Below are 22113 nucleotides of genomic sequence, written 5' to 3' on the forward strand. Positions count from 1 at the left end.
ATTGGAACACCTTTGCATTTGAAATTATGGTGGACCAATCAAATCAATGATCACAACAATGGGTTACATTAGGCGGGCGGAGACTAGAGAAATGATTATTGAATGTGTTTTCTTTATCATACTCCCTATCTCTGCTTCTATAAAAAAGCGAGTTGGTGATGATGGTGTGCCTGCCTTCGGGCCATATGTACCATTCGATCTTGAATCTAAGGTTGAGATTGAGACGGGACGTGTTAGGCGGAGCCAACCACCAAAAAAGGATAGTCTAGAAGTTTCTCCTTCTCTCGTGAGACAGATTATTCTAGAACGCCTCCAAGTTTCCTCGCCGCCGACCCCTCTCCTCTATTTCCTCGTGACCATATATATATATATATATATATATATATATATATATATATATATATATATATATATATATATATATATATATATATATATATTGATCTGACGGTCAAGAGGTGGCAAACCCGAGCATTGCTGACTATTCGATTTCCTATCAATTACATCAGATTCTGCCGTGTGTACTATCTAGAAGTTTCCAATAGTTAAAAACTTAGTACACCCTTGTACTTGTCACATATACTATCTTTACACACTTCTCATTTATTCTAGAACCTTCCATACATGATCTTGCTCTGTTAGATTATCTCGCTTGAATAAAAGTGTATCCATTTATGATTTAGTCCAGGATCTTTCATGTATGCTCTTGCTTCATTAGAGTTCTTGCTAGAATAAAAATGTATCCATTTATGAGATATTTGTGAATGTTACTCATGATGAAAGACTCGTGATGAACCATTTCTTACAGTCCATATATCTTTTCAGAGAATTTCAACCAAATGTCACAATACTATTTTTAACTTTAAGGTCGATACATATAATGTGTTATATACATGTATTGGAACACAATACAGCTAAGATTTTCCTTTTCAGTGACATAATATGTAAGTGTCAATTGTCTTTCAATATTGTGTTGCAACGATATGTCACAACTCACGTGCAAAGCACGTGCAACTCACTAGTGTAACAAAATATAGGACTTTTTTTTCCTCAAAAAAGAAAATATGACGTTTTTTAGACGAGCGGATTTGGTGAACATGGGGGCGCGCACCCTTTATGAATAGTAAATTTAAAAAAAATGCGAGAAAAAATCAAAAAAATCTGAATTTATTTTTGTAATATACATAGTCATCTGATATACTCGCATATGAAGTTTCATGAAGAAATTACATCCGTGGTAATATGGGCAAAAATGACAAAATCGTAGCTAATTGAAGCTATATTAAAAAACACTGTTTAATGAATAGTATGGTCACATTTGTATTTTCTTCACTAACAATACCATTGGTGTAAATACATCATGAAACTTCACACGTGAGTAGAATGATCGATTAAGTTTCATACCATGAAAATTCAGAATTTTTTTTTCTAGTATTTTTTATGAATTTACTATTCATATGGGTGCGCGCGCACCCATCTTCACCTTTGTATTTTCAGTTTTTTAGACAACTATACTACATAAAAAAGGTTGTTGAATTTCATTATAAGGGGGTATATTTAAAGTGCTTACATAGGGACGGAGGAAGTACTATCCAGTCTAGGTGATGCTGAGCTTGAAGAGAAGCCAGTAGTATGCGGACTTCAATTAGGGCTTGTGTATGTCAATTAGGGTTTCATGTCAGGGACGAAAACATTACTAAACTAACTTTCCTAATCTATATCTATATCTATATCAATATAAAAAGACCCAGTGAGGCAGATTCAATACATCTCGGCCATCAAACCATATCAATCCAACGACCTAGATTGCTCTAATGATGAGCGTTAAACATGTTTAACATGCAATTAATATCATACCAAATAACAACGACGGTGTCAATTACATAATTAACGCGTGACTGATACCCTACCTAATATAAAACGTGCAATCAATTTCTCCAATATCAACGTGCATTGCACGTGTGCATTTACTAGTTCCAATAAGAAAACTAGTACTCGTGAGTGGCGACCAGTGGGACGATTCTCCTTTTTCTACAGCTGGTACATGATTTTCATCCCCCACGCGTACGCATGATGCAATTAGTACAAGTATATAAACGTACTCCCAACGTCCAGAAATGGATGTATGTGTCATTTTCATCTGTCCCACGCTAATGATAAAAAATCTCCAGTAAGTATTTTTTAGAGGGATCAAGTAATACAACACGATAGCGATTCTTACAAACCAGTTTCCACAAATTTTAAACTCAGAAAACAAAAGGGTGCAATGTAACCGCATTATTTTTTCGATTCTGATGTGCCATTTGATCCATAACGAACACAGGTCACCCAAGATGGTAAAACTCTAATCGCTGCAGGCGACAGGTACAGACAGGAGCCGCAGCGCCAATCAGTAGTCGTCGCCTCTGGATATGACTTCTTTACAGGTTGGCCGGAGCAAAATGGTGTGCTCAAACTGGGACACATAGCTTCCCCTCACATCGCACAATGGCGGGTACGGCTGCAAACAGGTCAGGAAACCGTGAGTAACCATGTCTTGATAGACATTGGCATTGAAATGGTGGTATCCTATTTCACATACCTGAACAATGCCAACATCACATAGATTTTTCAGTGCCATGAGATACTTGGTCTCGCCGATGCGGTCCAAGTACCGGCGGCAAAATGCAAGTGTTCCAAAGTTGTTGTTGATTGTCCCCAGTAGCTGCTTGGCTTTTGCTACCCTCAATGGTACATGCCCAACATCAAAGTTCTTCATGTAATGACTGCATTCCAAGTCCTCCCTCACAAACCCCTTTCCTGCGAACAGAATGGTGCTTATGAACTGTAAAACTGGCCAAAATTTCAAAGGAAGTAAGGAAACAGACATCGGTTATAAAGCCAAGAAGGCCATGCTTATATACTATAGAAAGTGATCCAAAAACTATTAAAATGCGATGAAAATGGCTTCCAAGTGTATCTGGGCCTACGAGTTCAAGCTATATAGAGTGACGTACCTGTAGACCCAAAAGTTTCAATGGCATAAAATTCACCCTCCTCCATTTTTGTTTGCTCTCCGCCTTTTACAATTGGAACTGATTTACCAGCATGGATTTGGTATGGTCCAATGCTGTGTCCATTGAGGTTTCGCACACTTTTTACTGCCGCAAAACAGAGAAGCCATTTAAATCGTCATGCTGTTACTACAATTCTACTAGCGCAGAATGGGAAAGAAAAAAACTACACGTACCTTGGAAAACTTTCCCATTAATTTCAACCTCATATGACTCCATGACTTCTTGGATTGCAGCACCGACATCACAAAGCCGTGCATCTATTCCAGCTTCCTGAAATAAAGGATAAATAAGCATTATTAAGTAGCAAAGAATAGACATGACTTAGGGGATATGATTTCAAACATCCACACATCATATCATTGACAGGTGAAAAACGAAACTCAGATCAGACCCAAACAGATCACTATAAAAAGCTGGAGAAATGACATTGCGCTGAAACAGACACTATATAACGGGTAATCAAAAGCACAGACTTTAACGAAAACCTATCACTGTGTTCTTCCAAAGAGTAGAGCTGCTATCAGAAATACTATGAGCAAAGCTGCTTATGGGAAGCATTCATTTGGTAGTATATTAGTCCATTTTTAATTAAAATGTACCACAGCCTTGGAAAGTAAACGAAGTATGTAGAATTACCTTGATTCCAGTATTTGTGGCATCTCTCGTTGCTTGCAGCAACGGATCAAACATGGGATTAAATGCGACAGTAAATGCACAATCAACTATGTGCCCTGGGAATAATCACATTATCATGTTAGTTTTCAAAAAATTATGAATATCATGAATTCGGACTTGCAAGGACAAAACATTAACATGTATACACCAAAGATCATTGAAGAAAGAACCGAACAAAGTAATAAAACAGACATACCATCGATATGTGTCCCAAAATCCAGCTTCATCACATCATCATATTGTAGTACAGTTTTATCACCAGAATTTGGAGTCCAGTGAGCTGCGACCCTAAGCAAAAAATTCTTCCGTCAATGTGAGAAGGGGACGCAGTACTAGGAAGCACTCTAGAGCAATACCGTACCAATTCAACGAGCATCCTGTTGGAAAGGCAATGCCAGCTTGCAGTCCATTCTCCTTGATAAGTTTCCGAACCATGTTTTCCAAAGTCTCGCATAGTTCCATCATTAGCATTCCAGGCTTTATAATGCTCCTCATGTACTTTCGTACCTAGCAAGCCATATTTACATTGTAGAGATGTACCAACCAAAGATACAGATAAAATGAAGCTGGAAAAAATAATAGAGGCTAGCAGGCTAGAATATTCTAAACCTGTCGATGGACTTCTGCAGCTCGGCGAACAGAATTGTACATTGGTTTTTGTAGTCGTTCCTGTTCCCTCTTTTCTTCACTAGTTGTTCTCCATAAATTACTGAAGAGCAAATAACATGATTAATTTACAAAACAGAAGATAATTATCATTTTGCAGAATCCTTCATTAGCGACAAATGAAACAAAATACTATTTCTGTATCGTCTTAAGAAGTTAAGATTATCCATGCAATTTTAACCTTTGCCTGTTTTATGAAGTTAAAAAACACCATATTCCTATAATTCAATACTTACTCATCCTTATATTCCTGGATTTCTCCCTCAGGAAAATCTCCTGAAGGGAAAAGCTCATCCACAGGGATTGATGGAGGATCTGTCTGCTGATGGGGGTCTTTCTTCTTTCTACAAGAGAACAAGTGAAATGCTCGTAAAATAGAGCAACCACACAAGAACATTAATTGTTCAACTGAATAACAGAACTCACTTGGCCTTGCTTTTCTTCTTTTTCTTCTTCGCAGCCGCTGAAGCTATCCATTTGAGACACAACGATAAAATTAATCACATGATTCATATCCCAGCTTCCAAATGCTAACAAGAATAGCAATAGATCCACTGGTCCAGCTCTATGAGAAACACAGAAATGAGATCTTGCAAATTAGAGTTGTCACCTCCTGCTCCATCTTCAGATGGACCATCCACTTGTGCCTCATCATCATCTGCTGGTGGTGGTGGGGACTGAGCTCCAGGAGCCCCGCCATTGCTATCTGACGCTTTTTTCAGAATCTCCTGCAGCAAAAATGGGAAGGTTATTTACCATCAAAATAATATACAGCATTGCAAGGATCATCCAAGAGAAGGGATGAAATGTGAGGTTCACCAATCCATGTAACCACAGTAGTTGGCATCAGTTGTAGGACTGTTGTAATCACATATCACTTTCTAACTGAGGCATGCTAAGGCTAGTCATGGCATGTGGTCAGAGGCTCCATAACAGCAATGAAGAGAATTCAGGAGATAAGTTAAAAGTACACGGTGGGACCAAGTTTACCAACAAGGCAATAAAAAAGCAATTATGGCAAAAACAACTGGTAGTTATCAACTGTGATGAACACCGATTCTGCAAGGCAGAATAATATCGGGCAATAGCTTGTTTGGTTATTGTTCATCCCCAACCTTTTTTCCATGACCACCATTAATATAAGTGAAAAATATGCCTAAGCAACCGTGCAAGATAATGAGAGGAAGAACACTTGTGCAGCACAGCACTTACATCTGTTTCCTTGGTTTGCCCAACATGCAATGCCTCCATCTCCTTGGTTGCTGCATCCGTGCTACTCCCAGCCATATTGTATATATTCCTAATAAATCTCGAAACCTGAATGAGCAGAACGAACATCATAAGCAGTTAAGCACCAATCCGTCCGAGGATGAATTACGTACGAGAGCAAACTTATCACCCTTTATTATTAGAGATAGATTAGATAGATAGAAGGGGGGAAAGTCCTATTGTACAATTCGATTTGAGTCCTTTGCGAGATCACCCGCAGCACCAACATAAACTACAGTACCGTACCTTTTATGGGGGTCCGCGGGGGGGAGAACCTTCCGCGCGCGCGGCGGCCGTCGGCGGCGGGGTCAAAGGGGAGAGGAGAGCGCGCAAGAAGCTGTCGCGGGCGAGGACGTCTCCCTCTGCCCGCCTGATATCTGCCGGGAGGAAGAAGGGGGTGACGGCTAGGGTTAGGCTTGGACCACGAACGAGAGCAAGAAGGTTTTGTACGACTGCGACCCAACCGCAAACGGAACGGGGAGGACGGACAAGCGCACCTGCCGAAAATATTTCTGTTCTCACCCAACTGGGCTTCCTCAAATTGAAGCCCAGTAAGTATTGTATATGGTCGGCCCTCTTAATAAGACTACTAATATAACTGGTGGGTTCGGCTTTGGCCCAGCCCACTAAGCGCTGCAAGACCTTAAGACCCCAGCAGCGAAATATCGTCAAGGCTCTTCCCAAACCCTCCCCGACCGCCGACCCCGTTCGCCTCCGCCGCCGCCTAGCCACCACGCGCCAGGAGAACCCCGCGCCGCCGGCCATGGCGGAGGAGGAGGGCACGCAGCAGCTGCCGTTCGTGCGGGAGACGGTCCTCAAGAAGAGGAAGGACAACGAGGAGTGGGCCACCAAGAACCGGGAGCGCAAGGCGGCCAAGAGGCAGCGCCGCCGCCACGACGCCAAGGGCGCCATCAAGCGTCCCGAGGACTTCGTCAGGGAGTTCCGCAACAAGGAGCTCGACTTCCTGCGGATGCGGACGCGCCTCAAGGTCCGGAACCTGCGCCCCGCCGAGGCCATCGACGCCAAGCTGCTCTTCGCCATCCGCATCCCAGGGTCAGTCACCTATATACCTACCTGAAGCACGCACTTGTCTGACTTGCTGATGGTACCTCGCGATTATTAACACGGATTTTCGCGTGTGATTGCAGCACCGCTGACTTGCACCCGCAAATCAGGAAGATCTTGGCCAGGCTGCGGCTCACCCAGGTCCTCACCGGCGTCTTCCTCAAGGCCACCGAGACAAACCTCAAGAGGCTTGCTGCTGTCGGACCGTTTGTCACCTATGGGTAATAACTGAATGGAAATATCTTCTCCATTGTGTGGCTTGTTTCGTCAGTTCCTAGTTTAAGGTGAATTGAATTGAATGTTGTTAATTGGTGTCACGGTAGGTTCCCCAATTTGAAGAATGTGAAGGAGCTAATTTACAAGAAGGGTCGCGGATATTTCGACAAGGAGCCTTTCCCCCTTACCAGCAATGATCTAATCGAGAAGGTATAATTTTTGTGACATCTTCTGGAGATTTAGGTTCAGGCATTCGATTCAAGTAAAGCTTTGACATGCCTACCGGCAACTTAATAATAAGCATAGGAAGTACTCAGCAAGGCAAACCAGTGATCTGTGCCTGTTAATTTTATCTAGCCAGTTCCACAATTGCTAACAAACTTGAATACCTTCAGGGTTCAATTCTGGACCAATAATAATGTATTCCAGGCTCGGACTCGCCAAATTTGACACTGTAAAAAACACTCAGTTAGGATAATTGTATCTTCATCACTGCTACGTGCATTTCTGCTGCAAAAGTATTCTCTGAATTATCTTTCGTGATGATTTTGTAATGTACTCTTTATAATCATCGTACGTGCTTTGTGAAAAACAGGCACTTGGAGAACACGGCGTCATATGTTTGGAAGACGTGGTGCATGAAATCTCCACTGTCGGGCCGCACTTCAGAGAAACGGCGAGCTTTCTCATGCCCTTCAAGCTCAAGTGTCCAGAGAGGAGGCTGCAGATGAAGAAGAAACCCTTCAAGGATGGTGGCGACTCGGGCAACCGTGGGGACAAGATCAACGAGCTACTCGAGAAGCTGAACTGAGGCAGTCCTCAGACAAGCGATGGATCCGTTATTACCTTGTCGGTTTTGTAATAGCATAGCTGAATGTACCTTTGTTTCGGAAACCCTGCCCGAGTGTTTGGGATCAGATCACGAAATAGCAGAAACTGTTCTTCTCCCCTGCCCTTGGTTGTGTGCACGCTCTGCGCTTCGTGATCGATCAGCCGTGCTTTGCTGAAACTAGCTGTTCACAGTGTTTACTTGTACCAACAGGCTTGCCTGGGTAGTTGATTCGTGAGGTTGGATGATATTGCAACAAAACATCAGGTTCTCTGGGCGCTCTATACTTTAGCTATTTTGCCAGATTTGAGAACACTGTCTGTTTTACAGCAATTCTTCATGCCGCATCACTGACTGCATCGGTATCATAGAAAGTATAGAATGTGGCAAACTGCAGGCCTGCATCCGTGTCCACGGTTACGATGGCCGTGGCGGCCGGCGAGATAGCGGCGTATATGCTCGCTCGTCGGCTGGTAGCCTGGTACTCGACCCAGCCACAGCCTGGTTGCTTGGCGTCCTCGTTGCCTTACCCTTCCAAACGAGCTCCATCGTCTCCACTTTCCACAGCCCACCTCCACCTACCGCAGCAGCAAGGGCCCTTGTCGCGCGGCGGCGGCGGGGAGGATGTCATCGCCGCCGGCACCGGTATTCGAGAGGCTGGCCGGGATCCGGCCCCTCGCCGAGTCCGGCCGCTTCAAGGCAAGCTCCCCGTGCCCCCACCCTACTCACGCAGAATCGCCTCTCGTTTTGCTCGTCTTCCAAGTAGCAGAAACGCTAGGAGTACATGAATTGGTCTTGCGCTGCTAATTCGGATAAAGAAACCGCGCATAGGGTTCATGCTGTCTGCGGAACTTCAGCTAGAAATTGGGGAAAAGCTGGTTCCTCTGCCCATAGCATCTGGTCGTTTGTATCGCTAGGGGTGCCCATACCATTTGCTTCTGCTGCTATGAGTTGTTCACAGTCGAGTTTGTCTGGCAGGCATGGTTCCTGGACCAGTTCGGTGTTCTTCATGACGGGAAGAAACCCTACCCGGGCGCCATTTTGGCATGTATGTTGGTCCACACATCCTAATTTATCTCCAGTTTACTGTTGCATCTTTGTGCTGCAATGTGATAGCCAAGTGAGGCATGGATGTTTCAGTGGAGAAGCTCGCTGGGAATGGCGCCAAGATGGTGATAATCAGCAATTCCTCAAGGCGGTCGTCTGTAACCATGGAGAAGCTGCAGAGCCTTGGGTTTGACACGTCTTGTTTCCTCGGGGCGATCACCAGCGGGGAACTCACCCATCAGTACCTTGACAAGTAAGCCTTTTATGCTGATCTTTCTTCTGTGGTTATTTGGTCTAGCTTACTCAGAAACTTAAGTTAAAACTTCTGATTTGCTTTCGTAAACGTAGGAGGGATGACCCATGGTTTGCATCTCTGGGAAGGAAGTGTGTCCATCTGACATGGGGCAATCGAGGTGCAATTTCTCTGGAGGTTTGTTCTTCTGTTGTTTTTCTCTGGCAGTTGTTTCTTCCAAGGAATATTAGCATCAAATTTGGTGTGGCATACTCATATATTCCTGCCAAATGGCTGAGGTCATCTAACATATATGAAGAAGTCCTAATAATGACAAGAGTGTGATATCAAAAAGCATTGTTACTTATGAGGCACTTCTACAAGATTCCGTGTCAAATGATTTCTTGTTTTCTCCTATTAGGGACTTGGTTTGCAAGTTGTGAACAATGTTGACGATGCAGAGTTTATACTAGCCCATGGTACTGAAGCCCTGGGTTTACCTTCTGGTGATCCACTTTCGAAAAGTCTTGAGGAGCTTGAGCAGATTCTAGTGCTTGGTATACAAAAGCGACTTCCAATGGTGGTAGCTAATCCAGATTATGTCACTGTTGAAGCTCGAAACCTGCGTGTCATGCCTGGTGGGTTAATGACTTTCATATTTGATGCCATGCTGATTGTTTAACCATTACCAGGTAGCAGAGTTGTTTTAACTCATGAATGTATCTGCTTGCCTATCCTACACTATAAATTTGGACATTCTTTATTTCTGATTCCTGAGATATTTTTCTAAATTTCTTCTTCAAAAAAGAGATATGTTAGAAGTATGGCCATCTTTTACAGTGCCAAGTGATGGTGGTAATATAATGTTTCTCTTTTAGGCACCCTGGCAGCAAAATACGAGAGTCTTGGTGGTGAAGTAAAATGGATGGGGAAGCCTGATAAGGTAATGCATGGCGTGTCGGAGTATTTGTAGACTTACGACTGATTCAACAACTTAAACACAATACAGAACTGGAATGGCATTCATGCTATGATGACCACAGCATTATGAACTTGTGATTGCAACTGTACTTTATTACTACTTGCTTTAACAGCCTCCTCTCGGATCATCCTTTCTGTATTCAAGTTTTTGTGTGGGAAACTGTCCCCCGGCTCTCGCCAGGTACTGACTTAGCTGCTGCTTTCTCAGGTTATCTATACATCAGCAATGTCCCTAGCAGGTGTTGAAGCACACGAATGTATCACCGTAGGTGATTCGCTGCACCACGACATCAAAGGCGCAAATGGAGCCGGAATGGCATCTGCATTCATCACTGGAGGTATCCATGCGGCTGAACTTGGACTCGGTGAATTTGGAGAAACTGCTGGAGATGATGCCGTCAGTGCGTTGTGTTGCAAGCATAGCTCATACCCATCTTACGTTTTGCCTTCATTTGCATGGTAGAAAACACGGTTTAGATTCAGGCACACCGTTTAAACGGGATTGCGGTCTAGGATAATGATGCTCTTTTCAGTTGTCAAAGTGAGCATCAAGACCGTGGAGGTGTTTCAGTGCCGCGCTAAATTATTAGCGTTATGCATTTTCCGGAAATAAAATATCTGTTGATTTGATTGATAAGAACTACATGCAATCATGTGTGGAGGAATCATCCTTTGTGAAATATTTATATGCATTGTCAAACTATGCTCCAAAACCCAGGCGGTATACAACATACTCTGTTGGGAAGCTGGCTTGATGGTTTGATCTGGAGGATAAAGTCTTGATTCTGGCAGAGGAAATGCCACTTGTTGGTTGGCTACGTTGTAATGATGCTACGTTTGAGAGGAAGCACCGCGGCGATCTTCAGGTGGGTGCTAGGATCGTGGGCATCCTTGCAGAAACCGGAGTTGCAACTTGCAAGAACTCCATACCAATACCATAGCCTTGAGGAGCAAACCACTGGAGACAGTGGGGATTACATTCTTTTGCACTGAAGCATGACAAAGGAAAACGGCGATGGCATCATTCACATGTTTTGCAGGTAAACAGTTGAGTAACTGCTCTTCAAGAGAATGAATCTTCAAATTATGGAGTAATGGATGTTTTTTTAGGGAACCTCGCTCAATTTTATTCAACAACCATGTTCAAAGGAACCATTACAAGATCATGAGGAATGTCGAAGCCAAACATGGCGACCTACAAATAATTGTTTTTGCTTTCTTTTCTTTACCATTAGTAACTCGATGAAAATAGTCAGTGTTATTATCCCCTTGTACAAACCATCTCTCATTAGCACTCTGAATCCAATGTAGCTCCTCCTCAACATATAGCTCATGGAGTTCCACTAGAACTTCCACTTTACAATTATAAGCCTCCACATCTAAAGGTGAAAGCTCTTCTAAACTTTCTAGGACCAGCAGCTCCTCATCAAGCTCTTTTCTTCTTTTTTCATTATGACCAAACAGATTGGACCCCGCCCCTTAAAATACTTCTTAAACCTCTTGATTTTGATATTCAGAACATCAATAGGATCATCAGAAGCCACATTTGCACACCAAATGTCTGTAACAAGGGGAAGGAACGCTGTTTATAAACCAAGCCAGATCAAACGAAAGCCTCTGGTTTTGTTATCCCCTGAAAGTTGCAACCATAGTTCAAAACCAAAAGGATTGTGATCAGACAACTTACTAACTTAACAACATGCACTAAAGGGAAAAGATCTTTCTAGGCTGGAGACATAAGGATTCTAACTAATTTCTCTAGGGTGGGGTTCTTTTGCCTGTTAGACCAAGTATACATGCCTCTAGACATATGAATCGCTCAAGTTATAAGAATGAATAATAGAATTAGAGAGATCAGTGGCATGAGACAAAGTCACTTGTTTATTTTTCTCACTGCATATTTCTAAGGATATAAAAACCACCCCAGATAAGGATTCACCATCTTACTCCATGAGGAAGCCAAAGCAGTAAGAAAATCCATCTTGAGTTCCTCATGAGTAGGATCATAAACCACCACAAGGGAAAGATCACAATTCATTTTCTTATGTAAAACATCCACATGAATAAAGCTGTTACCAACACTAACAGACACAAGAGTTTTAACATGCCACCTCCCCTGCTTATGTAAAACATCCACATGAATATTGTAGGTCTCGATCCACATGAATACTGTAGGTCTCGATCCTTAACATGCCACCTCCCCTGCTTACGCTCCTGCGACGCGCCGCTCCGGCGCCCGCAGCCACCAACGCCGCCGCCGCTGCGCCGTCCCACGCCCAGCCCTGCTTTTCCCCTGCAACACCGCGGTTCCCTCCCGGTTTCCCAACCCCAAGGTATGCTCATGGGGACCTCGTCCGCTGGCTGGATCCACGCCAGATCTGGGCTCCCCGCCGATGTGCCATGCCTCTACAAGCTCGTCCACCTTCCCGGATCCGCTCCTCGAAGGGCCACCTCCAGCTGCGGTTGCCGTCGCGTCGGGCCCAATCCGGAAGGTGTCCTTTGCTGCTGCTGAAGAGCTGCTGAATCCAGCCCCTCTCAAGCCCATCCATGGCGCCCCCAGGTCGTGCCTCAAGAGGCGGCGTCTGTGACCTTCAAGGCCAGCCGGTGTGCGGCACGGACGCCCGTAATCTCAAGCCGCGCGTCGCCATCAACCGGGCCGTCAAGTTTGATTGCTAGCTCAGAGGAAGGTTGGAAGACTGTCAGAGCACCGTACTGGTGGAGAGCCCTGTCTCCGAGTCTCCGCCATTCAAGACGGCGACTCTCGCCTTCCTATTCCCCCCCAACGGGCAGCAGTTTCATCAAGCATTGTCGTCGGTCCTGCCATCGCTGCCTGGAGCGGGGACATTGTAAAATTGACTGTCGCGACCCCTACAAGTGTCTGATATGCCGGCAGAGTGGGCACCGCGCACGCCAGTGCACCAAAAGGTCGCCCCCTACACTGCAAGCCCGCCTCCCACCGCCTCCATCGATGTTGCTACCCCCTCCGGCTGATGCTAATGCGAGGGCCCCGCGCCGCCCGTGTCTGGAAAGCTTGCGTGACCATCAGGGGATGGCCGATGGCCACCGTGGCCATGGCGACCAAGGCCACTAGGACAAAGACCGTGACAGAGACTACGCGTCCGTCTGTGATGAGAGAGATCGAGACTCGCGCAATCCGCGACGAGAAGACCGCGACAACCGTGCCCACAGGAGCGCTGACAAGCACCGTGGCCTGGCGCGCCAGACTCTTGATGCCCGGAAAATTGACAGCGGGTGTGTGCAACGACTCCCAGGTGGTGCTGTTATCCCAGCTTCAGACAGAAGGTCCCGAGATCGCCCAGCTGACACACCGGTGAGGTGCGCGCGCCGGAGTGCACATTCTGCTAGTCCGCGCTGCGAGGATAACCGAGGAAGATCACCGACGCGTTCTTCCCGCACTACATACCGCGACATCATCGAGCTGCAGCCTTCCTTCACCACCTCTGAGAACCACGAAAGACCATCGCCGCCTTCGCCTCTCACTACTTACCAAGACGTGATTGAGTTGGGACCTTCCCCAGCTGCCCCTGACTGGTTGCGTCGTGCGACACCGTGTCCGCCGGGCGGGGCTGCTCGATCGCCACCTCGTCTGTTGCGCCATGCAGCCAACCTGGCCTCAAGCCCCCACACGCCGCTCAACATACAAGCTTCCTCGACATGCTCCCCCGCGCCACTACTACAACTCCATATTTCGACGGGCGCTGAAGATGAGCTTGTCGCATTGTCCACCCCAGACGCGACTCCATCCTCTAACAGCTCGACATGCACACCTATCTTCGTGCCGCGGTCGCCGACACTACTCTCGACACCCACCTTCACTCCGCCGAGGCCGCCTACTGCCAGGAGAAGAACGCCGTATTCTAGGCAGGACCAACCGGCATCGACATCGTCGCCTCATCCTCACGGCTCGTCTAGTTTGACCAGGACACCTCCCCTCTCAAATTCACCAATGAGGAAGGCCTCTGCTCGTCCAAGCTCCCAACAAGACATTTTTGAGCAGCCAGAGCAGTGTACTCCCATCTTCGTGCCTTGTCAGCCGGCCCTACTGCCATCACCAACGCCAAGATCCACCCCGCCTAGGCGGCCGACGAGAAGAAGGAAGACCCTTGCTGGAATCTCTAGTTTCCAGATGGGACGCAGTAGCCCGCGGCTTCACGCCAAGAATCGATCAATGCCTATTGCACAGTTGGCGGAGAAACTGCTCTGCCAAAGGCTGGGCATTGTCGAGGAAGGAGAGATGATCACCGAGGAAGCGATCAACAAGTACGTAGCGTTGTTCAATGGTCAACTACCTGACATTGCGGTGGCGGCGTTGCGTGCTCTGTTCAAGCTTGACTGCGACCTGGCCACTGCCGTTGAAGATGCTCTAGTTGAGCATGGTGGAGACACGGTCCCAGAACTGCAGCCGATGGGAAGCGAGGAAGCCACGGCAACGGCTTGATGTTGTTTGGTCCCAATGATAGATGTAATGCTAGTTTCTGATGGATGATAACAACTTATGCATTTTGAATTGGAATGTACGTGGTTTGAACTGCCCAGACCGTCGTGCAGCTGTAAAAGAAACCATTGCCTCCACCCCGTGCAACATTGTATGTCTTCAAGAAACCAAACTTGCTGTTGTGGATCCTTTTGTTGCTGCTTTTCTGGGTGGCCACCGTTTGAAAAGCTTCGCTGAGCGCCCTGCGAATGGCACCCGTGGGGGCATCCTTCTCTTGTGGAATGAAGACCTCATCAAGATTGATAATGTGCACTTTGGGACCTTCTTCCTCTCGGCCATGGTGACGATCATCGGCTCAGGCACCTCCTTCCAGCTCACAACTGTTTATGGCCCCACTAGAGGAAATTTGAAGGATGCGTTTTTCCTTGAGATGGTTGGGCAGAAACCTAGTAATGGCACGAGATGGCTTATCACCGGAGATTTCAACCAAGTCTATCGTGCCCGAGATAAGAACCGTTCCAATGTTGATCGGAGCCGCATTGTCCGGTTCCGCAACGCTCTCAATGCTTGCGAGCTCAAGGAGATACATTTGCAGAATAGGAAATTCACGTGGAGCAACGAGCGAGCTGATCCGACCATGAGCAAACTTGATAGCTTTTTTTGTAATGAAGATTGGGATATCCAATTCGGCACACACCTCCTACATGCCTTGTCATCTTCATTGTCCGACCATTGTCCTCTCCTCCTCGCTAGTGACTCCGGGCCCTCTCGGCCAAAGTGCTTCCGTTTCGAAAACTTTTGGATCAAGATGCCTAACTTCAAGAAGGTTGTTCAAGATGCTTGGAACGAGGGAGCCCCCCGTGTTGAGCCATGCCAAATCCTCTTTCACAAGCTAAAGAGAGCTAGTCAGCGCCTACGCACTTGGAGCAAAAAGATCTTCTCCAATCATAAAGTCCAACTCCACATGGCTCTTGAGATCATCCTTAGACTGGATTTGGCCCAAGAAAGTCGAGCTTTGAGCAGTGAGTGTTGGAAATATGCCCTAGAGGCAATAATTAAAGTATTATTATATTTCAATGTTCATGATAAATGTCTTTTATTCATGCTATAACTGTATTATTCGGAAATCGTAATACACGTGTGAATACTTAGACTACAATATGTCCCTGGTGAGCCTCTAGTTGACTAGCTCGTTGTGATCAACAGATAGTCATGGTTTCCTGACTATGGACATTGGATGTCGTTGATAACGGGATCACATCATTAGGAGAATGATGTGATGGACAAGACCCAATCATAAGCATAGCATAAAAGATCGTGTAGTTCGTTTTGCTAGAGCTTTGCCAGTGTCAAGTATCTCTTCCTTCGACCATGAGATCGTGTAACTCCCGGATACCGTAAGAGTGCCTTGGGTGTATCAAACATCACAACGTAACTGGGTGACTATAAAGGTGCATTACAGGTATCTCCGAAAGTATCTGTTGGGTTGACACGGATCGAGACTGGGATTTGTCACTCCGTATGACGGAGAGGTATCTCTGGGCCCACTCGGTAATGCATCATCATAATGAGCTCAATGTGACCAAGGTGTTGGACACGGGATCATGCATTACGGTACGAGTAAAGTGACTTGCCGGTAACGAGACTGAACAAGGTATTGGGATACCGACGATCGAGTCTCGGGCAAGTAACGTACCGATTGACAAAGGGAATTGCATACAGGGTTTGATCGAATCCTCGACATCGTGGTTCATCCGATGACAACATCGAGGAGCATGTGGGAGCCATCATGGGTATCCAGATCCCGCTGTTGGTTATTGACTGAGAGCGTCTCGGTCATGTCTGCATGTCTCCCGAACCCGTAGGGTCTACACACTTAAGGTTCGGTGACGCTAGGGTTATTAGGAAGACTAGTATGTGACTACCGAATGTTGTTCGGAGTCCCGGATGGGATCCTGGATGTCACGAGGAGATCCGGAAGGGTCCGGAGGTAAAGATTTATATATGGGAAGTTGTCAAACGGACACCGGGAAGTTTCGAGGTCATACCGGTATTGTACCGGGGCCACCGGAAGGGTTCCGGGGGTCCACCGGGAGGGGCCACCCCTCCCGGGGGGCCACATGGGCTGCGTGGAGCAGGGAGCCAGCCCCTGGTGGGCTGGCTGCACCCCCCTCCCTTGGGCCCATGCGCCTAGGGTTGAGGGGGAACCCTAGAGGGGGCGCCCCCCTTGGCTTGGGGGGCAAGCCACCCTCTCCCCCTCTCCCCTTGGCCGCCGCACCCCCCTAGATGGGTTCTAGGGGGCCGGCCCCCTTCTCCCTTCCCCCTATAAATAGAGGGGTGAGGGGAGGGCAGCCGGACCATCCTCCAAGGCGCAGCCCTCCCCTCCCCAACACCTCTCCTCCTCCGTTGTGTGCTTGGCGAAGCCCTGACGGAGTACTGCCTCTCCACCATCACCACGCCGTCGTGCTGCCGGTGGAGCTGTCTTCCTCAACCTCTCCTTCCCCCTTGCTGGATCAAGAAGGAGGAGACGTCTCCCGTCCCGTACGTGTGTTGAACGCGGAGGTGCTGTCCGTTCAGCACTTTGTCATCGGTGATTCGAATCACGTCGAGTACGACTACATCATCACCTTGCAAGCTTCCGCACGCGATCTACAAGTGGTATGTAGATGCAAACTCTCTCCCTTGACTCGTTGCTTAGATGAACTCGTAGATGGATCTTGGTGAAACCATAGGAAAAATTTTAATTTTCTGCAACGTTCCCCATCAGTGGCATCATGAGCTAGGTCTATGCGTAGTTCTCTTTGCACGAGTAGAACACAATTTTGTTGTGGGCGTGGATTTTGTCATCTTACTTATCTCTACTAGTCTTTTCTTGCTCAACGGTATTGTGGGATGAAGCGGCCCGGACCAACCTTACACGTACGCTTACGTGAGACCGGTTCCACCGACTGACATGCACTAGTTGCATAAGGTGGCTGGCGGGTGTCTGTCTCTCCCACTTTAGTTGGAGCGGAATCGATGAACAGGGCCCTTATGAAGGGTAAATAGAAGTTGACAAAATCACTTTGTGGTGATTCGTAGGTAAGAAAACGTTCTTGCTAGAACCCAATTGCAGCCACGTAAAAGATGCAACAACAATTAGAGGACGTCTAACTTGTTTTTGCAGCGATTGATCATGTGATGTGATATGGCCAGAAGTTGTGATGAATGATGAATTGTGATGTATGAGATCATGTTCTTTGTAATAGGATTCACGACTTGCATGTCGATGAGTATGACAACCGGCAGGAGCCATAGGAGTTGTCTTTATTTTTTGTATGACCTGCGTGTCATTGAATAACGCCATGTAAACTACTTTACTTTATTGCTAAACGTTAGTCATAGAAGTAGAAGTAGTCGTTGGCGTGACAACTTCATGAAGACACGATGATGGAGATCATGATGATGGAGATCATGGTGTCAAGCTGGTGACAAGATGATCATGGAGCCCCGAAGATGAAGATCAATGGAGCTATATGATATTGGCCATATCATGTCACAACTATATAATTGCATGTGATGTTTATTATGTATTATGCATCTTGTTTACTTAGGACGACGGTAGTAAATAAGATGATCCCTTATAAAATTTCAAGAAGTGTTCTCCCCTAACTGTGCACCGTTGCTACAGTTCGTCGCTTCTAAGCACCACGTGATGATCGGGTGTGATGGATTCTTACGTTCACATACAACGGGTGTAAGACAGTTTTACACAGCGAAAACACTTAGGGTTAACTTGACGAGCCTAGCATGTGCAGACATGGCCTCGGAACACGGAGACCGAAAGGTCGAACACAAATCGTATGGAAGATACGATCAACATGAGAATGTTCACCGACGATGACTAGTCCGTCTCACGTGATGATCGGACACGGGCTAGCCGACTCGGATCGTGTGACACTTAGATGACTAGAGGGATGTCTAATCTAAGTGGGAGTTCATAATTTGATTAGAACTTTATTATCATGAACTTAGTCTAAAACCTTTGCAAATATGTCTTGTAGATCAATGGCCAACGCTAATGTCAACATGAACTTCAACGCGTTCCTAGAGAAAACCAAGCTGAAAGATGATGGCAGCAACTATACGGACTGGGTCCGGAACCTGAGGATTATCCTCATAGCTGCCAGGAAACAATATGTCCTAGAAGGACCGCTAGGTGACGCTCCCGTCCCAAAGAACCAAGACATTATGAATGCTTGGCAGTCTCGTGCTGATGATTACTCCCTCGTTCAGTGCGGCATGCTTTACAGCTTAGAACCGGGGCTCCAAAAGCGTTTTGAGCACCACGGAGCATATGAGATGTTCGAAGAGCTGAAACTAGTTTTTCAAGCTCATGCCCGGGTCGAGAGATATGATGTCTCCGACAAGTTCTACAGTTGTAAGATGGAGGAAAACAGTTCTGTCAGTGAGCACATCCTGAAGATGTCTGGGTTGCACAACCGTATGACCCAGCTAAACATTAACCTCCCAGATGAGGCGGTCATTGACAGAATCCTGCAGTCGCTCCCACCAAGCTACAAGAGCTTTGTGATGAACTACAACATGCAGGGGATGGAAAAGACCATTCCTGAAGTGTTATCGATGCTGAAGTCAGCAGAGGCTGAAATCAAAAAGGAACATCAAGTGTTGATGGTCAATAAGACCACTAAGTTCAAGAAGGGCAAGGGTAAGAAGAACTTCAAGAAGGACGGCAAGGAGGTTGCCGCGCCTGGTAAGCCAGTTACCGGGAAGAAGTCAAAGAATGGACCCAAGCCTGAGACTGAGTGCTTTTATTGTAAGGGGAAGGGTCACTGGAAGCGGAACTGCCCCAAATACTTAGCGGATAAGAAGGCCGGCAACACCAAAGGTATATTTGATATACATGTGATTGATGTGTACCTTACCAGTACTCGTAGTAACTCTTGGGTATTTGATACCGGTGCCATTGCTCATATTTGTAACTCACAGCAGGAGCTGCGGAATAAACGGAGACTGGGGAAGGACGAGGTGACGATGCGCGTCGGGAATGGTTCCAGAGTCGATGTGATCGCCGTCGGCACGCTGCCTCTACATTTACCTACGGGATTAGTTTTGAACCTTAATAATTGTTATTTAGTGCCAAGTTTGAGCATGAACATTGTATCTGGATCTCGTTTAATACGAGATGGCTACTCATTTAAATCTGAGAATAATGGTTGTTCGATTTATATGAGAGATATGTTTTATGGTCATGCTCCGATGGTCAATGGTTTATTCTTAATGAATCTCGAGCGTAATATTACACATGTTCATAGTGTAGATGCCAAAAGATTTAAAGTTGATAACGATAGTCCCACATACTTGTGGCACTGCCGCCTTGGTCACATTGGTGTCAAGCGCATGAATAAGCTCCATGCCGATGGACTTTTAGAGTCTCTTGATTATGAATCGTTTGACACGTGCGAACCATGCCTTTTGGGCAAAATGACCAAGACTCTGTTCTCCGGAACGATGGAGCGAGCAACCAACTTGTTGGAAATCATACATACCGATGTGTGCGGTCCAATGAGCATTGAGGCTCGCGGAGGATATCGTTATCTTCTCACTCTCACTGATGACTTGAGTAGATATGGGTATGTCTACTTAATGAAACACAAGTCTGAGACCTTTGAAAAGTTCAAGGAATTTCAGAATGAGGTAGAGAATCAACGTGACCGAAAGATAAAATTCTTACGATCAGATCGTGGAGGAGAATACTTAAGTCACGAATTTGGTACACACTTAAGGAAATGTGGAATCGTTTCACAGCTCACGCCGCCTGGAACACCTCAGCGAAACGGTGTGTCCGAACGTCGTAATCGCACCCTATTGGATATGGTGCGGTCTATGATGTCTCTTACCAATTTACCGCTATCATTTTGGGGATATGCTCTAGAGACAGCTACATTCACTTTAAATAGGGCACCGTCTAAATCCGTTGAGACGACACCGTATGAATTATGGTTTGGAAAGAAACCTAAGCTGTCGTTTCTAAAAGTTTGGGGATGCGATGCTTATGTCAAGAAACTTCAACCTGAAAAGCTCGAACCCAAGTCGGAAAAATGCGTATTCATAGGATACCCTAAGGAAACTGTCGGGTATACCTTCTACTTAAGATCCGAAGGCAAGATCTTTGTTGCCAAGAACGGATGCTTTCTGGAAAAAAAGTTTCTCTCGAAAGAAGTAAGTGGGAGGAAAGTAGAACTCGATGAAGTACTACCTCTTGAGCGGGAAAGTGGCGCAGCGCAGGAAACCGTTCCTGTGATGCCCACACCAACTGAAGAGGAAAACAATGATGATGATCAAGGTACTTCGGATCAAGTTACTGCTGAACTTCGTAGGTCCACAAGGACACGTTCCGCACCAGAGTGGTACGGCAACCCTGTCCTGGAAATCATGTTGTTAGACAACAATGAACCTTCGAACTATGAAGAAGCGATGGCGGGCCCGGATTCCAACAAATGGCTTGAAGCCATGAAATCCGAGATAGAATCCATGTATGAAAACAAAGTATGGACTTTGACAGACTTGCCCGATGATCGGCGAGCGATAGAAAACAAATGGATCTTTAAGAAGAAGACGGACGCGGATGGTAATATTACAATCTATAAGGCTCGACTTGTCGCTAAGGGTTATCGACAAGTTCAAGGGATTGACTACGACGAGACTTTCTCTCCCGTAGCGAAGCTGAAGTCCGTCCTAATCATGTTAGCAATTGCCGCATACTATGATTATGAGATATGGCAAATGGACGTCAAAACGGCATTCCTTAACGGGCATCTTAAGGAAGAACTGTATATGATGCAGCCGGAAGGTTTTGTCGATCCTCGGAACGCTAACAAAGTATGCAAGCTTCAGCGATCCATTTATGGACTGGTGCAAGCATCTCGGAGTTGGAACATTCGCTTTGATGAGATGATCAAAGCGTTTGGGTTTATGCAGACTTATGGAGAAGCCTGCGTTTACAAGAAAGTGAGTGGGAGCTCTGTAGCATTTCTCATATTATATGTAGATGACATACTCTTAATTGGAAATAATATAGAATTTCTGGACAGCATTAAGGCCTACTTGAATAAGTGTTTTTCAATGAAGGACCTTGGAGAAGCTGCTTATATATTAGGCATCAAGATCTATAGAGATAGATCGAGACGCCTCATAGGTCTTTCACAAAGCACATACCTTGATAAGATTTTGAAGAGGTTCAAAATGGATCAGTCCAAGAAGGGGTTCTTGCCTATGTTACAAGGTGTGAGATTGAGCTCGGCTCAGTCACCGACCACGGCAAAAGATAAAGAAGAGATGAGTGTCATCCCCTATGCTTCAGCCATAGGATCTATTATGTATGCCATGCTGTGTACCAGACCCGATGTAAACCTTGCCGTAAGTTTGGTAGCAAGATACCAAAGTAATCCCGGCAAGGAACACTGGACAGCGGTCAAGAATATCCTGAAGTACCTGAAAAGGACGAAGGACATGTTTCTCGTTTATGGAAGAGACGAAGAGCTCGTCGTAAAGGGTTACGTCGACGCTAGCTTCGACTCAGATCTGGATGACTCTAAGTCACAAACCGGATACGTGTATA

The 22113-nt window shown here is 46.0% G+C and overlaps 3 protein-coding genes across 4 annotated transcripts; 2 read left to right on the top strand and 1 right to left on the bottom strand.

Moving 5' to 3' along the window:
• Positions 1-2151: 2151 nt before the first annotated feature.
• Positions 2152-6136, bottom strand: LOC119337575 (methionine aminopeptidase 2B-like). 2 transcript variants are annotated; one of them, XM_037609738.1, is made up of 13 exons: positions 5913-6131; positions 5610-5714; positions 5008-5125; positions 4824-4866; positions 4634-4741; positions 4341-4440; positions 4093-4238; positions 3928-4019; positions 3693-3787; positions 3230-3326; positions 2997-3140; positions 2582-2799; positions 2152-2500 (listed from the first exon to the last, which is right to left on the bottom strand). In XM_037609738.1, exons 2-13 carry the CDS (start codon positions 5682-5684, stop codon positions 2390-2392), a joined length of 1347 nt encoding a protein of 448 aa, XP_037465635.1. In that variant the 5' UTR covers positions 5685-5714; positions 5913-6131; the 3' UTR covers positions 2152-2389. The 2 variants fall into 2 exon arrangements, with proteins under 2 accessions (XP_037465635.1, XP_037465634.1); XM_037609737.1 differs by having other exon boundaries at positions 2152-2799; positions 5913-6136.
• Positions 6137-6327: 191 nt separating this feature from the next.
• LOC119337577 (60S ribosomal protein L7-2-like) lies at positions 6328-8060 on the top strand. The gene is made up of 4 exons (XM_037609740.1): positions 6328-6719; positions 6815-6952; positions 7055-7157; positions 7543-8060. The coding sequence occupies exons 1-4, from the start codon at positions 6430-6432 to the stop codon at positions 7756-7758; spliced, it is 747 nt and encodes a 248-aa protein (XP_037465637.1). The 5' UTR covers positions 6328-6429; the 3' UTR covers positions 7759-8060.
• A 154-nt stretch (positions 8061-8214) lies between these two features.
• On the top strand, positions 8215-10704 carry LOC119337576. The gene is made up of 7 exons (XM_037609739.1): positions 8215-8475; positions 8755-8824; positions 8917-9076; positions 9172-9253; positions 9477-9693; positions 9934-9998; positions 10245-10704. Exons 1-7 carry the CDS (start codon positions 8401-8403, stop codon positions 10497-10499), a joined length of 924 nt encoding a protein of 307 aa, XP_037465636.1. The 5' UTR covers positions 8215-8400; the 3' UTR covers positions 10500-10704.
• Positions 10705-22113: the final 11409 nt, after the last annotated feature.

Source organism: Triticum dicoccoides, chromosome 7B, assembly GCF_002162155.2.
Source record: "Triticum dicoccoides isolate Atlit2015 ecotype Zavitan chromosome 7B, WEW_v2.0, whole genome shotgun sequence".
Lineage (NCBI taxonomy): Eukaryota > Viridiplantae > Streptophyta > Magnoliopsida > Poales > Poaceae > Triticum > Triticum dicoccoides.

Excerpts from the sequence above, each read along its gene's own strand:
- LOC119337575 (XM_037609737.1), bottom strand. The coding sequence starts at position 5,684 with ATGGCTGGGAGTAGCACGGATGCAGCAACCAAGGAGATGGAGGCATTG. Across the intron at positions 5,126-5,609 it reads GGCAAACCAAGGAAACAGAT|GAGATTCTGAAAAAAGCGTC; the intron begins GTAAGTGCTGTG and ends TTTTTGCTGCAG. Across the intron at positions 3,327-3,692 it reads CCACAAATACTGGAATCAAG|GAAGCTGGAATAGATGCACG; the intron begins GTAATTCTACAT and ends CCTTTATTTCAG.
- LOC119337577 (XM_037609740.1), top strand. The coding sequence starts at position 6,430 with ATGGCGGAGGAGGAGGGCACGCAGCAGCTGCCGTTCGTGCGGGAGACG. Across the intron at positions 6,720-6,814 it reads TTCGCCATCCGCATCCCAGG|CACCGCTGACTTGCACCCGC; the intron begins GTCAGTCACCTA and ends GTGTGATTGCAG. Across the intron at positions 6,953-7,054 it reads GGACCGTTTGTCACCTATGG|GTTCCCCAATTTGAAGAATG; the intron begins GTAATAACTGAA and ends GTGTCACGGTAG.
- LOC119337576 (XM_037609739.1), top strand. The coding sequence starts at position 8,401 with ATGTCATCGCCGCCGGCACCGGTATTCGAGAGGCTGGCCGGGATCCGG. Across the intron at positions 9,077-9,171 it reads ACCCATCAGTACCTTGACAA|GAGGGATGACCCATGGTTTG; the intron begins GTAAGCCTTTTA and ends TCGTAAACGTAG. Across the intron at positions 9,254-9,476 it reads GAGGTGCAATTTCTCTGGAG|GGACTTGGTTTGCAAGTTGT; the intron begins GTTTGTTCTTCT and ends TTCTCCTATTAG.